This window comes from Macaca mulatta, chromosome 1, assembly GCF_049350105.2.
Source record: "Macaca mulatta isolate MMU2019108-1 chromosome 1, T2T-MMU8v2.0, whole genome shotgun sequence".
Taxonomy (NCBI): Eukaryota; Metazoa; Chordata; class Mammalia; order Primates; family Cercopithecidae; genus Macaca; species Macaca mulatta.
In genome coordinates, this window is record NC_133406.1 from 189,533,879 (window position 1) to 189,552,530 (window position 18,652).

General features: G+C 39.0%; 1 protein-coding gene across 1 annotated transcript in view; it reads right to left on the bottom strand.

Moving 5' to 3' along the window:
* Positions 1 to 18,652, bottom strand: part of C1H1orf185 (chromosome 1 C1orf185 homolog) — a 69,176-nt gene that overhangs the window by 15,826 nt on the left and 34,698 nt on the right. Inside the window, exon 3 of the mRNA XM_077983190.1 lies at positions 14,910 to 15,045. Coding sequence (XP_077839316.1) covers positions 14,910 to 15,045 — 136 coding nt within the window. The remainder of the gene's footprint in view (positions 1 to 14,909; positions 15,046 to 18,652) is intronic.

The following is an 18,652-nucleotide window of genomic DNA, read 5'->3' on the forward strand; positions in this document are numbered from 1 at the left end:
GAAAGAAGGCTCTCTGGCTTTTTGAATTATCAGGGTTTTTGCACTGTGGGTTTATCTACCATCAATCTCTGAGGTTGCTGACCTGTGGATGTTTTCTTTTTCCCCTTCTCCTATTTGATGACCTTGAGGGTTTGATTGTGGTATAAGGTAGATTCAACTAACTGGCTTCATTTCTGGAATATTTTAAGGGGCCAATCCTCAGCTCCCAATTCTTAGACTGTGTGCTCTAACTCTAAGGGACTTGTACTGGGCCCCGACTTTGCTCTCTGGCTCAAGGTTGGGAATTCACTTTGCTGGGGGAACCGAGGTGCTCTTGGACCACTGGTCATTACACTCCAATGGGTGGTGTCAACCAAAGCATTTAGTAGTGTGGCAGCAGTGAGATCATTTCTATAAACTAGCCAGAAAATGACTATTTCTACAGGACAGCAATCCATGGCCAATCATTGTTTATTTTAGGTTTAAAAGTAGAAAGTTGTAAAAGACCATTGCTCTTACTCTAATGACACAAGCAATAGGGATAAGCTTAACTATCTTTTTAAAAATTTTTTTTCTTCCTTCCTTTCTCTCTCTTTCTCACTCTTTCTTTTTGCTAGAGATGATGTCTTGCTTTGTTGTCTAGGCTGGTCTCAGACTCCTGTGCTCAAATGATCTTCCTGCCTCAGCTTCTCACAGTGCTAGGATTACAGGTGTGAGCCACCAAGCCTGGCCAATAATCATCTTTTAAAAATAAAACAAAAAGCTAAACTCCAGAAAGTGACAAACCCTTCATAAGAGAGAAGACATCTACAGTAGCTCTTACCACTGACTAAAATGGAGAAAGGAGGAGGAGGAGGAACTGCCATAAATGAGAGAAGAATTGCAAAAGCAATTCACAGATGCAAAGCAAAGCAATTCAATGTGTTTACTTTTTCAACAAATAATACTGGAACAATTAGACATGGGTACTGCCAAAAATGAACCTTGACCTAAACCTCACACCTTATTCAAAACAATTAATGGTTGGACTTGGTGGCTCACACCTGTAATCCCAGCATTTTTGGAGGCCAAGGTGGGCAGATCACCTGAGGTCAGGAGTTTAAGACCAGCCTGACCAACATGGAGAAAGCCCTATCTCTACTAAAAATACAAAATTAGCCAGGCATGGTGGTGCATGCCTATAATCCCAGCTACTCAGGAGGCTGAGGCAGGAGAATCACTTGAACCTGGGAGGCGGAGGTTACAGTGAGCCAAGATAGCACCATTGCACTCCAGCCTGGGCGAGAAGAGTAAAACTCCGTTTCAAAAAAGAAAAAAAAATTAACTAAAAATGGACTAAACATAGAAATGTAAGATGTAAAACTATGATAGTCAAAATAATCTTGAAAAAGAACAAAACTGGAAGGCTCACACTTCCTGATATTAAAATTTACTACAAAGTTACAATAATCAAGACAGTATGATATTGGTATGAGACATATAAATCAATGACATAGAACTGAGAGTCCGGAAATAAACACTCACACTTGCAGTCAACTGATTTTCGATAAGTGTGCTGAGACAATGGAATGGGGAAAAAAGACTTTTCTCCAAATGGTGTTGGGACAATGAGATATCCATTGCAAGTGAATGAAGTTGGAGACATATATCATACATGAAAACACGTATTTTTAAATGACTAAAATAATATAGATAGTATCAAATGCTGACAAGGATGCTTAGAAACTGCATTTCTTGGAGTGTAGTGGCACACGTCTATAGTGTTAGCTACTCAGGGGACTGAAGTGGGAGGATCACTTGAGCCCAGGAGTGAAGAGTCTAGCCTGGGCAACATAGCAAGGCCCTTGTCTCTTTAAAAAAAAAGGAAGAAAGAAACTGGATCTCTCATACATTACAGTTGGAAATGTAAAATGGGACAGTTATTTTGGAATAAAGGCTGACAGTTTCTTAAAAAATTAAGTGCATAGTGGTTTTTGCCTTTAGTTCTGTTTATATGATGAATAACATTTATTGATTTGTATAGGGTGAACCAACCTTGCATCGCAGGAATAAAGCCTACTTAATTGTGGTGAATAAACTTTCTCATGTGCTTCTGGATTTGGTTTGCCAGTATTTTGTTGAGGATTTTTGCATCAATGTTCATCAAAGATATAGGCCTGAAGTTTTCTTTTTGTTTTGTGTCTCTGCCAGGTTCTGGGTCTCACCATACGACCTAGAAACTGCATTCCTGGGCATTTATTCTAGAGAAATGAAAACTTATCTCTACAGAAAAACCTGTACATGAATGTTTGTGGCACCTTTATTTGCCAGCTCCAAACTGGAAATATCTCAAATATCCCTCAGTGCATAAATGATTAAACTCTGTGGTTTAATCATTAGCATAACACACAATGTTACACTACTCAGTCATGAAAAAGAACCAACTATTGATGCAGCAACTTGGAGAGATCATATGGATATTATTACGAACTGAATGTATGTGTCAGCTCAAAATTCATACACTGAAATCTTAACCCCCAGTGTGATGATATTAGGAGTTGGAGCCTTTGGGAAGTAATTAAGACATGAGGACTTGGACTCTCATGAATGGAATTCGTGCCTTTATAAGAAGAGATGTGAAAGTGTGCTCGTACTCTCTCTGCTCCCTGCCATATGGAGACACAGCAAGAAAAAGGCCATCTTCAAACCAGGAAGAGGGCCTTCACCAGAACCGGATCTTTCAGCTCTTGATCTTGGACTTCTCAGCCTCCAAAACTGAGGGAATTAAATGTTGTTTAAGCCACCCAATCTATGTTATTTTTGCTATAGCAGCCTGAAATGAATAAGACAGGTATTAAACTGGGTCTCTTGGGGTATGGTGGCACATGTTTGCAGTCCAAGCTACTCAGGAGGCTGAGGTGGAAGGATCCCTTGAGTCCATGAGTTCAAGGTTACAGTGACCTATGATTGTGCCACTGCACAATCTCAAAAGAAAAGCCAAAAGTCAAAAGACCACATGCTACATGACTCCATTTATATAACATTCTGGAAATGATAAAATTATAGAGATGGGCAACAGATTACTGGTTGCCAGGAGCTAGGGAAAGGGAGGAAGAGAGTGAGTATAAAGAGTACCAGGGGCTGGGTGCAGTGGCTCACACTCAATCCCAGTGCTCTGGGAGGCTGAAGAGGATTGCTTGTGGCCAGGAGTTTGAGACCCCATCTTTACAAAAAATTTAAAAATTTTGCTGTGTGGCCAGGCACAGTGGCTTACACGTATAATCCCAGCACTTTGGGAGGCTGAGGCAGGCGGATTGACTAAGGTCAGGAGTTTGAGACCAGCCTGGCCAACATGGTGAAACCCCGCCTCTACTAAAAATGCAAAAATTAGCCAGGTGTGGTGGTAGGCTCCTGTAATCCCAGCAACTTGAGAGGTTGAGGCAAGAGAATCACTTGAACTGGGAAAGCAGATGTTGCAGTGAGCCAAGATCGTGCCACTGCACTCAAGCCTGGGTGACAGAGCCAGACTCCATCTCAAAAAAAAAAAAAAAAAAGCAAACAAAACAAAATCAACATTCCAATTTAAAAAGTGGGTAAAAGACTGAAACAAGCAGGTCATATATACAAATATATTCAGCTAGCCAACAAGCTCACCGTCTTTAGTCATCAGGGAAATATAAATTAAAAGTGATTTTATTTTATTTTAATTTAATTTTTTGAGGCGAAGTCTTGCTCTGTCACCCAGGCTGGAGTGCAGTGGCGCAGTCTCTGCTCGCTGCAACCTCTGCCTCCCAAATTCAAGCAATTCTCCTGCCTCAGCCTCCCAAGTAGCTGGGATTACAGGCAAGCACCACCACACTCAGATAATTTTGTTTTGTTTTGTTTTGTTTTCAGTAGAGATGGGAGTTTGCCATACCAGCCAGTCTGATCTTGAATTCCTGACCTCAGGTGATCTGCCCACCTCGGCCTCCCAAAGTGCAGGGATTACAGGAGTGAGCCACTGTGCCTGGCCTAAAAGCGCATTTAAATGCCGTTTTATACCCACTAAAATAGCTAAAATTGAAAACACTAATGACAACACCATTTGTTGGCAAGTACATGGAACAATTGAAACTCTCACTTATTGCTGGTGGGAGTGAAATAAGTTACAATCACTTTGGAAACCTGCTCAGCAGTTTCTTATAAAGTTACATATATGTCACCCCAAGCCTTGACAATTCCATGTTCAGGTACTTTCCCATGAAAAATCAAAGTATAGGCTGGGCATGGTGGCTCACGCTTGTAATTCCAGCACTTCGGGAGGCCAAGGCGGGCGGATCACTAGAGGTCAAGAGTTCTAGTCCATTCTGGCCAACATGGTGAAACCTGATCTTTACTAAAAATACAAAAAATTAGCTGGGCGTGGTGGCATGCACCTGTAGTCCCAGTACTTGGGAGGCTGAGGCAGGAGAATCGCTTGAACCCGGGAGGTGGAGGTTGCAGTGAGCTGAGATCATGCAACTACATTCCAGCCTGGGTGACTGAGTAAAACTCTGTCTCAAAAAATAAAAAAAGAAAGAAAGAAAGAAAAATGGCCCAGGGGCCATGGCTCACGCCTGTAATCCCATCACTTTGAGAGGCCAACGGAGGCAGATCACAAGGTCAGGAGATTGAGACCATCCTGACTAACACAGTGAAACCCTGTCTCTACTAAAAATACAAAAAATTAGCCGGGCGCAGTGGCGGGTGCCTGTAGTCCCAGCTACTGAGGAGGCTGAGTCAGGAAAATGGCGTGAACCCGGGAGCTTGCAGTGAGCTGAGATCAGGTCAATGCACTCCAGCCTGGGTGACAGAGCGAGGCTCCGTCTCGATACAAAATAATAATAATAATAAAAGAAATGAAAATATATGTTCACTAAAAGTATGTGGTTGTTTAGAGTAGCCTTATTTATAGTAGTCAAAAACTAAAAACAACCCAATATCCATCAACAAGAGAATGCATAAATAAAATGTTCTTATAATGAACTACCACTTATCAATAGAAAGAACAAAGTTCTAACACACACAATAACATGGGTGAACCCCAAAACTTTTATTAAGTGAGAGTAGTCAGACAGAAAAGATATAATTTAATTTATATGTAATTTTGGAACAGATAAAAACTAAACATTGTCAGAAATCAGAAAGTTGCTGGGTGCAGTGGCTCATGCCTATAATCCCAGCACTTTGGGAGGCCGAGGCGGGTGGATCACCCGAGGTCAGGTCGTCGAGACCAGCCTGGCCAACATGGTGAAACCCCGTCTCTATTAAAAATACAAAATTAGCTGGGTTTGGTGACATGTGTCTGTAGTCCTAGCTACTCTGGAGGCTGAGGCAGGAGAATCGCTTGAACCCAGGAGGCAGAAGTTGCAGTGAGCTGAGACGGCACCACTGCACTCCAGCCTGGGCGACAAGAGAGAAACTCCATCTCAAAAAAAAAACAGACAAAAAATCAGAAAGCTGATACCTGGGATGGGTAGAGGAATTGACTGGAAAGGAGACAAGAGAGAATTTTCTTAGATGATTAAAATGTTCTGTAGTTTGTTTTAGGTGTTGGTTGAATGTATACACAGTTGTCAATGTTCATTAAGTGGAGTATCTAAATTCTTTGCATTCTATTATAGGTAATTAATCTCAAAATATTTTAAAAATTGTATCAATAAAATATTTTTAAAATCACATTAATTTCACTTTAGTGGCATTCTTCTACAAAATCCATAACCCAAGTTATAAATAATGAAAAAAAATTAAACAAACCCCAATTAAGGGACATTTTACAAACATGACCAGCACTCCTCAAAACTGTAAAGGTCAGATTAAACAAGAAAGATGGAGATACAGTCACAGAGCAGAGGAAATTAAAGAGACAAAGGCAATGTAGGATCCTGGATTAGGTCCTGAAATAGCAAAAGTACACTCATGTAAAAGCTGGTGAAATCTAAATAACATCTGGAGTTTAGTTAATAATAATGTACCAGTGTTGGTTTCTTAGTTTTGACAAATGTACTATGGTAACTTAAGATTTTAGCACTGGAGGAAAACTGGGTGAAGGGTATAGGAAAATTTTATATTATCTTTATGACTTCTCTATAAATCATAGATTATTCTAAAATTAAAAGTTTACTTAAAATCATTTCACAAAAGCACAAGTATATAAATATTTCAGTAATAGGAGTTGGGTGCAGTGGCTCACACCTGTAATCAGCACATTGGGAGACTGAGGCAGGAGGCTCACTTGAGCCCAGGAGTTCGAGATTAGCCTGGGCAACACAGCAAGACTCTATCTCTACAATTTTTTTTTTTTTAAGTGGACATAGTGGTGTGTATCTATAGCTCCAGCTACTCAGGAGGCTGAGGTGGGAGGATCCTTTGAGTCCAGGAGTTCAAGATTACAGTGACCTGTGATTGTGCCACTGCACTCCAGCCTGGGCAACAGAGCAAGACCTTGTCTCAAAAAAATTCCAGAAATAAAAACTAACAATGTAATCATAGAACCAGTTAACTCTGGTTAAACTTTGTCAGTAGCAATTGTAACAAAATAATGAGTTTCTCAGTTGCAGTGGGCTCAGGTTGCAAGTCACACTTGAGCATACCTAGATGAACCAATCATGCCTGATATGTGACCCAGAGGTGATTAGAATGGAAAGTTAACCACGTGCAGAATCTAAGTAACTTGAGTTGAGGAACAGGGACCCAATTAAGAAGTGAAGGGGTGCCCTATTTTTGTTTTTTGATTTTAGAGCTGAGGTCTCGCTATGTTGTCCAGGCTGGTCTTGAACTCCTGAGCTCAAGCGATCCACCCACCTCAGCATCCCAAAGTGCTGGGATTACAAGTATGAGCCACTGCATCTAGCTCCTGTTTTGCTGAAGTACAAATTTAAAACCCAAGGACCTGGCACCTCCTCTTTGGGATCCAATCAGATCAAGCCTTGTTGCATTTTTCTATCTCCTTCATAGTTACTGTCTGCCTTTCAGATCTGCTCCCAGCCCCAGCTTAGTGTGGCATATTTGAGCATTGCCTTCTAACTCCTTGCCCAGTCGACCTTGCAATGAAGCTTTTTTTTTCTCAAAACTGGTGCCATAGTATTGGCTTCTATGCATGTCAGACAGAATGCCCATAGATTGGTAACAAAATAAGATGTGCAAGGCTTCTATAAAGTTAATTATAAGCTAGTCATGGTGACTCATTCCTATAATCCAGCACTATGCCCCCTTTATAACTTAGGATAGGTTCACAAGGCCTTTCAAGAATATAGAAATAAAGTATTGCCTCCTCCTGGAAGACTTAGTCGTACTAAAAACTTGAAACTAAAAACCCTACTGCTATTAAACTTCAAGGGAATCACTACCTGGATATATGTCCAGGATTAAGCCTGTTTCTTATAAGTCCTCACAAGCCTAAGAGGAGGATACCAGACTGATGTTTGTAACCCCCTAAAAGACTGAAAACTATTATTTCACAAATACATAAATAGATAATGTGATGCCATGGGTGGGCATAGGAGCATTAATTTTTCTCTTCCTTCTAATTTCTTTTCTTGTTTAACGTCCTAGTAAAGTTTATACTTTCTAGATTCCACATAAAGATGATACTGGCACAAGGCTTCCAACCCATCCCATCTTTTGACCTGGAAAATAAAAACACCTTACTGTTGGGCCCCTTGGATAAGGTATCCAGAGATTTTTACCACTCCAATGCTAGGCAGGGCCTATACCCATAAAACGAGCAAGAAGCAGTTACAGCAGATGGGTCTCTGCCCTTCCACAGGCCCTTTAAGATTAAGGAAGAGTAATCTCTGAGGTGGGATAAGGTTAGGAAACCGGCAGGACTTGTTTTCTGGTCACAATACTACTGACCAAAACAGGATCTTGTCCAGACAGAATAAAGTGAAGAAACCCATAGGAACCAGCAGATGGTGACAAAAGCCATCCCTAGCTGCCTTCATTGCTCATTAACATAAGATACTACGACCAGTGCCATGGCAGTGACCCAGAAGTTATCACCACTTTCCATGGCAATGACTCAGATATTAGTGCCCCTTTCCTAGAAAGTTCTAAGTAATCCATTCTTCCATTTGCATTGATCCATCCCTTAATTTGCATGTAATTGAATGTAGGTTTACTGAGTAAAATCACAGTTGATAAGAGCCCATAGATTGCTGTCTCTGGATGTGCTGCCTACGAATTAGCCCCGCTCTGCAAAGAGCAGTAATGTTCAACAAAAGTTTGCTGTCCAACACCACCAGTTTGCCCTTGAATTCTTTCCTGGCTTCCTCCTAGGCTAAGCCCCAGTTTTGAGGCGGCTGCCCTGCAACAAAAACACACCTTTAAAATAGTGCAAAGAGGCCAGGTACAGAGGCTCATGCCTATAATTCCAGCACTTTGGAAGGCCGAGGTGGGCAGATCACTTGAGGCCAGGAGTTCAAGACCAGGCTGACCAACATGGCAAAACCCCATCTCCACTAAAAATACAAAAATTTGCAGGGCATGGTGGCGGGCACCTATAATCCCAGCTACTCCAGAAGCTGAGGCAGGAGAATCATGTGAACTCTGGAGGTTGGAGTGCAGTTACCTGGGCAACAGAGTGAGATCCGTCTCAAAAAAAAAAAAAAAAAAAAGAAAAGAAAAGGAAAGAAAAATTGACTGGACTTGGTGGCTCACACTTGTAAGTAATCCCAGGACTTTGGGATGCCAAGGCAGGTGGATCACCTGAGGTCAGGAGTTCCAGACCAGCCTGGCCAACATGGTGAAACTCTGTCTCAACTAAAAATACAAAAATTAGCTGGGCGTGGTGGCGGGAGCCTGTAATCCCAGATACTTGGGAGGCTGAAGCAGAAGAATTGCATGAACCCAGGAGGCGGAGGCTGCAGTGAGCCAAGATCACACTACTGCATTCCAGCCTGGGAGAAAAGAGTGAAACTCCGTCTCAGAAAAAAAAAAAAAAGAAGTGCAAAGAGCAGTAAAAAAATGGATGAAAACGTTTAAATTTACATAAGTGAAAGAGGATTAGATATCCCAAATAAATAACTCTTTCAAAGTTTCATAATAAACAGGCAAATAATCTAATAATAAAAGATAACAAAGATTTTACATAAGAGGAAACCAAAATGGCCAATACACTTTTGTTTTTTTTTTGGAGACAGGCTCTTGCTATGTTGGTTAGGCCGGTCTCGAACTCCTGAGCTCAAGGGATCTGCCCGCCTCTGCCTCCCAAAGCGCTAGGATTATAGATGTGAACCACCACGCCTAGCCCCGATGTACTTTCGAACTTTTGAAAAGACAATCATCTCATTTATTAGCAGAAAAATACAAATTGAAACTGCAGTGAAATACAAAGAGATACAAGCCATGGGCTGGGAAAAAATATTTGCAAAGGACATGTCCGATAAAGGATTATTGCTCTTTATATATATATAATGTGTGTGTGTATATATATATGTGTGTGTGTGTATGTGTATAAAATATATATTTTAAACTTGTTATATATAAGTTCTTTATAACTTAAATATACTTACGTTCTTTAAAATTCAGCAATAAGAAAATGAATAACCCAATTAAAAATAAATGAAAGATCTGAACAGCTGTCTCATCAAAGAATATATACAGATAGCAAATAAGCACATGAAAAGAGGTTCAACATCACATGTTACGAGGGAATTGCAAATTAAAATGAGATACCACTACACATCTATTAGAATGGTGAAACTCCAAAACACTGACAACAACAAATGCTGGTGAGAATGTGGAGCAATGGGAACTCTCATACATTGCAGGTGGAAATGCAGACTGATATAGTTTGGGAGAAAAAGAAAAATTGGCATTTTCTTATAGAACTACACACATTTGTACCATAAGATCCATAATTGTGTTCCCTGGTATTTATGCAAATAAGTTGAAAATTTACGTTTATACAAAACCTCCACACATATGTTTATAGTAACTTTATTCATAATTGCCAAAACTTGGAAAAAACGAAAATGTCCTTCCACAGGTGAGTGGATAAATAAACTATGGCATACCCACACAATGGAATATTATTCCGTGCTAAAAAGAAATAGGCTAGGTTATAGTTTCAATGTTTGTCCTTCCAAAACTCATGTTGAAACTTAATCCACAATGTGGCAGTATTCAGAAGGTGGGGCCTTTAAGAAGTGATTGGGTCATAAATAGATTAATCCATTAATGGTTTAATGGATTAACAGATTAATGGGTTATCCCAGGATTGAGACTAGTGGCTTTCTAAGAAGTCAAGAGACTCGAACTAGCACATTCAGCCCCTTCACCATGTGATGCCCTATGCCACCTCAGGACTTTGCAGAAATCCTACCAGCAAGAAGGCTCTCACCAGATGTGTCCCTCCTTGACCTTAGACTTCCAAACTCCAGACTGTAAGAAATACATTTCATTTTTTACAAATTACCCAGTTTCAGGTATTCTGGTATAAGCAACAGAAAACAGACTAAGACAGGCCATCGAGCCATGAAAATACATGGAGAAAGCTTAAATGCACATTGCTAAGTGAAAGCAGCCAATATGAAAAGACTACGTACTGTGTGATTCCAACTACATGACAACTGTGCCTATTCTAGGAAAGGCAAAAACTATGGAAACACTAAAACGATCAGGGGTTGCCAGGGGTTAGAGTAGAGGGAGGGATAAATCAGAGAAGCACAGAGGACTTTTAGGATAATGGAACTATTCTGTATGATACTAATAAAGACATGATTGTACATTTGTCAAAACCCATGGACTACATAATATCAAAAGTGAACATTATTGTAACCTATGAATTTTGGATTATTATGTATCAATGTGGGTTCATCAATGGTAGCATATGCACCTCTCTGGTGCAGGATGTGGATAGCTGGGGAGGCTGTGCCTGTGTGGGGGAAAAGAATACAGAGGGACTCTGCACTTTCTGCTCAATTTTGCTGTGAATATACAATGGCTTGAAAAAAATTAGGTATGAAGACTACAGATACCATTACACATCCATTAGATTGTCAAAAATGTAGAAGCCTGTAAATGTCAAGATTGTTGAAAATATGAAGTAATCTGTGCACTTACATATGTTTTGGGGGAACGTATATTGACACAGCTACTTTGGAAAACAATTTGAGATTATCTAATAAGGTTGAATATACACTGACCCCATAATGCAGCAATTCTACTCTTAAGTGTAGCCCCTATAAAGATTTCATAGAGGAACAACTTAAAACAACCCCAAACTTAATGTAAATCACAGAAAAGTTGGTATTTTCACACAATGGAATACCAAATAACAGTAAAAGCAATGAACTATGGCTATGTACATCAACTAGATGAATCTCAGAAATGCAATACTGCACAAAAAAGGAAAGATTAGATATGGAGTTCAAAACACATGAAATTTAATAATATATTATTCTGTAATATTTATGGCAAAACTATAGGGCAAAGTAAGGAAATAATTAACTGCAACTACAGGACAGTGGTTCCTTTAGTGGAGGGTGGGAGTTGGAGGTGTGACAGATATATAACACTCAGAATATCTCAAAGGTACTGGTAATATTCTATTTTTATTCTGGGTAGTGAGTATAAAAAATCCATGTATTATTTAAATTGCCTGTGTATGTGTGTATGTGTATATATATTGTTCTGCATGTATGTCATATTTCACAATAAAAGTTTTTGTTAGAAATCAATCTCTAGTTTTTTATTATATTAAACCTATTTTTGTTATCATTTTATCCTCCTGCCCCATAGAAGTCTGCCTGTAGTAGAAGAGGAAGAAGCCAGTACAGAGGCAGGAATTAATAAAAAGAGGGACGATACGAAAGAGTTCTTTCATACTGGAATTGCCTGGCTGAGGTGGACACTACCTTATTCTTTTTATACTACTTTTTTTCTTATTGTAGTTTGAATGAGGTCCCTGTCACTGAATATCAAGGATCCTGAATAACAGCCTTAAGAAAGAAGGAAACTTTGTCATTTGCGACAACCTGGATGAACCTGGAGGACATCACATTAAGCGAAAGAAACCAGGCACAGAAAGACAAATACCCTATGATTTCACTCCTATGTGGAATCGAAAAAAGTTGAACTCGTAGAAGCAGACAGTAGAATGGTGGGCTAGGGTGGCAGGATACCAGGGACTGGGGGTGGCAGGGTGACAGAGGAGATGTCGCTCAAAGGATACAAAATTTCAGTTAGTTAGGAGGAATAGATTCAAGGAATCTATTGTACAACATGGTGATTATAGTTAATAATGTATTGTAGTGTTGAAAATCTCTAGGAGAGTAGATTTTAAGCGTTCTCACCACAAAAAAATGACAAGTATTTGAGATAACACACGTGTTAATTAACATGATTTAGCCATTCCACAAAGTACACATATTTCAAAACATCATGTTGTACATGATAAATATATGCAATGTTTATCAATTAAAAAATAAATAATTAAAAAGAATCCTGAATAATATTTTGTGTTTACTTGTGCGTTATTTCTCTCTCCCACTACACTAAAAATTTCATAAAAGCAGGGGCTACTATCTCCCTTGTTCACCTCCAAATTCCCAGTGGCCTGACACAATGCCTGGCGTATAAGCACTTCTTACATATTTGTTGAATGAATAATAAACAACCTAATTAAAATTGCATTCATGACACTTGTAGTTGTCTATTTGTGTCTATACATCGTTAAGTATGGTGGTATTATTATATCATTAGTACTTAGCAAAATACCTAGTACATGATGAATACTGAATAAATTAATATTAAATGCATACACAGAAACAATTTTTCTCTGCAATGCAATCTCTATTGCAAACTGTCCTTCATTCGAAAGTCAGAGGAAATAACCTTTAGAATTAATTCGATGTTTACATCCACCTGCTTAAAATCTTCCAGTAAAAATAATAGAATTGTACGGTGCTCACTACAGGATCAGGCACTATTCTGAGTGCTTTTTCACATAATAATTCTTTAATCCCACAACAACTCTATGGAGGTAATATTATCTTTATTTTGCAGACGAGGAAACTGAGACATAGAGAAGTTAAGTAACTTGCCTAACATTATACAGCTATTGGTGGTACAGCCAGAATTGAAATCTGTAATCTGGCTCTACAGACAATGCTCTTGACCATATTCCTATAATCCTTCAGTGGTTCTGTGCAGCCTAAGGGGAAAATCCAAAATCCTTAGGATGCAAATGAAGCTCATCGCAATCTCATCCCCAGCGTCTTTTTCCACCACTCTCTTCTGAATCCTAGGCTTCAAACATTATAACACTTTCATTGAATATATTGCTTCCTTTCATAGCCACAAGCCTTTGAACATGAGACGTCCTTTGTTCTCCTTCTTCCTGACAAACTTCTCTTCATTTCTTAAAACCCGGTTTGAAATGTCTTCTCTGTGAAGCCTTCCTCAATTCAGCCTCTTTTGTCTGCACTTCTTCAGCTTTGTGAGCTCTTATCATATGATGTTGTACTTATTTAGTTTATATATTTTTCTTCTTTACTGATTTTGAGCTCATCTAGGGCTGGGTTCATATCTTATTTGTTTATATAGCCTCAGTGGCAAAACTAGTGCTGGCGTATATAAAGTACTCAACAAAAGTGTTTGTTTTTGAGACAGGGTCTTGCTCTGTCACCCAGGCTGGAGTGCAGTGGCGCCGTCATAGCTCACCACAACTTCAAATTCCTGTACTTAAAGGATCCTCCTGCCTCAGCCTCCTGAACAACCAGGACTGTAGGCGTGAGCCACTACATCCAACTACTTTTTTATTTTATTTATTTATTATTTTTTATTATTATTATACTTTAAGTTCTAGGGTACATGTGCATAACGTGCAGGTTTGTTACATATGTATACTTGTGCCATGTTGCTGTGCTGCACCTATCAACTCGTCAGCACCCATCAACTCGTCATTTACATCAGGTATAACTCCCAATGCAATCCCTCCCCCCTCCCCATGATAGGCCCCGGTGTGTGATGTTCCCCTTCCCGAGTCCAAGTGATCTCATTGTTCAGTTCCCACCTATGAGTGAGAACATGCGGTGTTTGGTTTTCCATTCTTGTGATAGTTTGCTAAGAATGATGGTTTCCAGCTGCATCAAATTTTTATGGAGATGGGGTCTCGCTATGTTGCGTGGGCTGGTTTCCAGTTCCTGGGCTCAAGCAATCCTCCTGCCTTGGCCTCCCAAAGTTCTGGGATTACAGGCGTGAGCTGCCACAGCCAGCCAACAAATGTTTGATAAATCAATGAACACTGAGTACAACTTGAGTTGAATACTCAAGATACATAGTGAAACTTTGACAATCTATCAGTTTGTCACTATTTATCTATCTACAAACAAACACTGTTTTGCTTAGCTATTATCGTTTTAGTCTCTGCCTTTTTTACCTTTGTTCATTTAGCATTGTGTTGACATTTACCATATCACACAAAGTTAATTAGGCGTCTGCCTTTCTCACTTGTACTACACATATACCTTGAAGGTAGGTGCCATATCTTACTATCTCCAATAAAGGGGTCCAGAGGAGCTTGGAATATAGTAAAGGCTTAGTACATCCTTGTCAAAGTGAATTTAATTTCAATTAGCTGGTATGGTTAGGCTATCTGAGTATCTCTTATCTCCAGATCGTTTTCCTTTGAAAGCCTGGTAATTTTGCTTTCAGTTTTTCTTATGCCATTTATCTTTATCCCTATAGCAATCCCAGTATGTGGAATGTAGGTTGTTGGGCTAGAGATATGAAGAAACAACCGTAGAAGGTGATACATTTTCGTTGAGCTTTTCAGTTTTCCTATAGTATAAACTCTAACTAGTTTGTCCCTCAAATTAAGAAATAACAGAGGATTCTCTGTCCTTCAGATTTTAAGACAGCAATGCTAATAACATGGTATCAAAAGAAATTATTTGAAAAGGTTGCTATAAAATATTACACCCTACCTGTAATTGGAATCTCCCAGTATGAAAATTTCGAGAAATAAAAACACAGTGAGAATGAGATTTAATCTTTGCTGTTGATGGTCTTTGCCTGCATCTCTCATCAATTGCTTTAAATTTGGAATTTTGAAATATTTCTCTGAAAAATATTTTATAAAGAATATTATTAAACCTGAACTAGATTATAAAACAATTAAAATCATTATTTCCATTATTTATACATAAAGCTTTAAAATCAGAATAAATACATTATAGCATATTTATTTTTAAAAGCACAAGTCAATTTACATACTCCCTACTCATATGTTAGATTTCATTAAATCTATTTTATTCATAGAATATAAATTAAACCACTTATTTTATTCATGAAATGTAAATTAAGCTATGTATGCAGGGTTATTATTTTCAGTTTGAATATTAGCCAGGAGTCTTTGATATATTTCTTTCTGGTTGTGAGAAAATTAGTTGACTTTAGTGTTAATTAGCCTTTTCGTAAAATTATCCTTAATGGTGAAGAAAATTAGATAAAATGCAACTCATTGGTCAATTTTGGTATTTAATCATATTTCTGGCAAAAAGTAAGAGGGGCTGGTGCGGTGGCTTATGCCTGTAATCCCAGCACTTTGGGAGGTAAAGGCAGGTGGATCACTTGAGGTCAAGAGTTCAAGACCAGCCTGGCCAACATGATGAAACCCTGTCTCCACTAAAAACACACACACACAAATTAGCTGGGCATGGTAGCACATGCCTGTAATCCCAGCTACTAGGGTGGCTGAGGCAGCAGAGTTGCTTGAACTCAGGAGGTAGAGGTTGCAGTAAGCCTAGATTGCACCACTGCACTCCAGCCTGGGTGACAGGGTGAGACCCTGCCTCAAAATAAATAAATAAATAAATAAGAGGAAGAAAACTGAATTGACTCACAGTGGAAGAGTACCTGTAATCTTTTCTTAACCATGCAACCACAAAATAAGTGAGAGAGAGTTAAAGAAAAGAAAGCAGCAAGTAAAATCTCAGATTATCAAAGACAGTTAAGTATAAGGGAATGCAGTTTCAAACAGTCATTCTCAACTTAAGGATTTAAAGAACAGTGGAATATTTTTCAGCATTGAAAAGAAAGAAATGAACTATTAAGGGAGGAAAAGACATGGAGGAAACTTAAATGTGTATTACTAAAGTAGAAGAGGTCAATCTTAAAAGCTACTACTATGTGATTCCAACTATATGACGTTCTAGGAAAGGCAAAACTATGGAGACAGTAAAAGGATCACTGGTTGCCAGGAGTTAGGGGGAGGGAGGGATGAATAGATGGACCACAAAGGATTTTCAGGGCAGTGAAATACTCTGTATGATACTATAATGGTGGATACATTGCCATTAACATTCATCGAAACCCACAGAATATACAATACCAAGAGTGAACCCTAATGTAAACTATAAGATATGGGTGACAGTGATGTGTCAATATAGATTCATCAATTTTAAAGTCCTCCCAAATAATAACAGTAATGCTCATTGCCATTTCTTCTTTCAGAAGTACTAGAATATTTCCAAATTAATTCAAGGTATATTATGTTAATGAGGCATTAACAATTAGAATTCATTTATTCATTGAATTCAATTCTCAACAAATATTTATTGAGTATTTACCATGTGCCAGACATTATGCTGGGTGTTGTATATATAGTGGCAAGAGGAAAAAGAACAGCCCCTGCCCTCATGGAATTTTCATTGCTTCCATCTAGCTTAAATACTAGAAAAGAAGACAGACATTAATAACGTAATCACAAGAAAATGAAAAATTACAACAGTGGAAATTGCTGTCAAGGAAAGCTACCTGGTGTTGTGGATGTAACTAAGGGAATTAACCTGGTTAGAGAGGTCAGGGAAGGCTTTATTATTAAGGAAGGGATGATTTAACTGGGCATCTGAAAAAAAAGCAGTAGTTATTAGGTGGAATGTGGTGGAAGAGGGGACATGTAAAAGTAAGTATATTCTAGACAGAGAGAATATCATACACAAAGACCTACTGGTCAGATTAGGACAATGTAACAGAAACACAGAAAGCAAGAGGGAAAATGAGAGATGAGATTGGGGAATATATGCAGGGGTAGACCATGTAAGCCCTTAAAAGTTTTATCTTTATCCCAAAGGCAATGAAAAGTCCTTTAAAATATAGTGAGCGTGGGGTAGAAGGGTAGGTTGGGCTGGGCGCAGTGGTTCACGCTTGTAATCCCAGCACTTTGGGAGGCCGAGGAGGGCGGATCACCTAAGGTCAGGAGTTCGAGACCAACCTGGCCAAAATAGCAAAACCCTGTCTCTGCTAAAAATACAAAAATTAGCTGGATGTGGTGGCATGAACCTGTAGTACCAGCTACTCAGGAGGCTGTGGTAGGAGAATTGCTTGAACCTGGGAGGCAGAGGTTGTAGTGAGCCAAGATCGCGCCACTGTACTCCAGCCTGGTAACAGATCAAGACTCCCTTTCAAAAAAAAACAAAAAACAGAAAAGGGTAGGGTGACTTGATCAGCTCAGAGTGAGACTCCATTAAAAAAAAAAAAAAAAAAAAGGGTAGGGTGACTTGATCAGATCAGAGCGAGACTCCGTTCCAAAAAAAAAAAGGGTAGGGTGACTTGATCAGATTTGCCCTTGGAGAATATCTGGTAGAAGTGTGGAGAAAAGATTAAATGAGTATGATACTGAAGGTAGGAGTCAATTATAACTCCTTTTGCAGTAGTCTCTGTGGGGGATAATGAGAACTTGGATAGGATGGTGGCAGTGGTAAAGGAGATAAACGAATAGATATGAGCAATATACGAAGTAAAGTAAGTAGAATTTAGTGATAGTTCAAGTTTAGTGGGAGTGGGGAGATTCAAGAATGTCTTTCATTTTTATCACCAGCCCCCTAAATTGCTCCTCCCTTTCATCATCTCCTTGTCTCAGTAAATGGCTGAGCTTAACTGAGCTGAGTAAAGTATAAACTACGTATCTGCTTACGGTAAAAAGTTACGTGTCAGCATTAACTCTGCCATTTTCATCCAATCTGTCAACAAGATCTGCTGACTCTACCTGCAAAACCTATCCCAGATCCAACTCCATCTTTTCATCTCCTCTACTTCCATGTTAGTGCAAGACACTGTGAACTCTCATCCGGACTTGGCAATAGTCTCCTGACTTGTCTCTCTGCTTTCACTCTTGCTCCATTAAAATTTAGGCTTCATAGAGACATATTTTAAAAATATCTTTAAAAGTGTAAATCAGAACTCTCGTACATTTATGGTGGGAGAGTATATACACTTTGGAAAAGTTTGGCAGTTTCTAATAAAGCGAATCATATGATCCAACAATTCTCGTTTTAGGTATTTACTTAAGAAAAGTGAAAGTACGTGTACAAAAGATTTATACAAGAATGTTTATGGCAGCCATTTTCCTAAGAGCTAAAAACAAAATGACCCCAATGTCCATTAATAAAAGAATAGATGAACCAAGGTATATTCATAAGATGGAATATTACTCAATAAAACAGTGAACTATGGATAGATACATGCACTATAAATGAATCTAAAATATATTATTATTTTGAGACAGAGTCTTGCTCTGTTGCCCAGGCTCGAGTGCAGTGGCACTATCTCGGCTCACTGCCACCTCTGCCATCTGGGTTCAAGTGATTCTCCTGCCTCAGCCTCCCAAGTAGTTGGGATTACAGGCATGCGCCACCATACCTGATTAATTTTTGTATTTTTAGTAGAG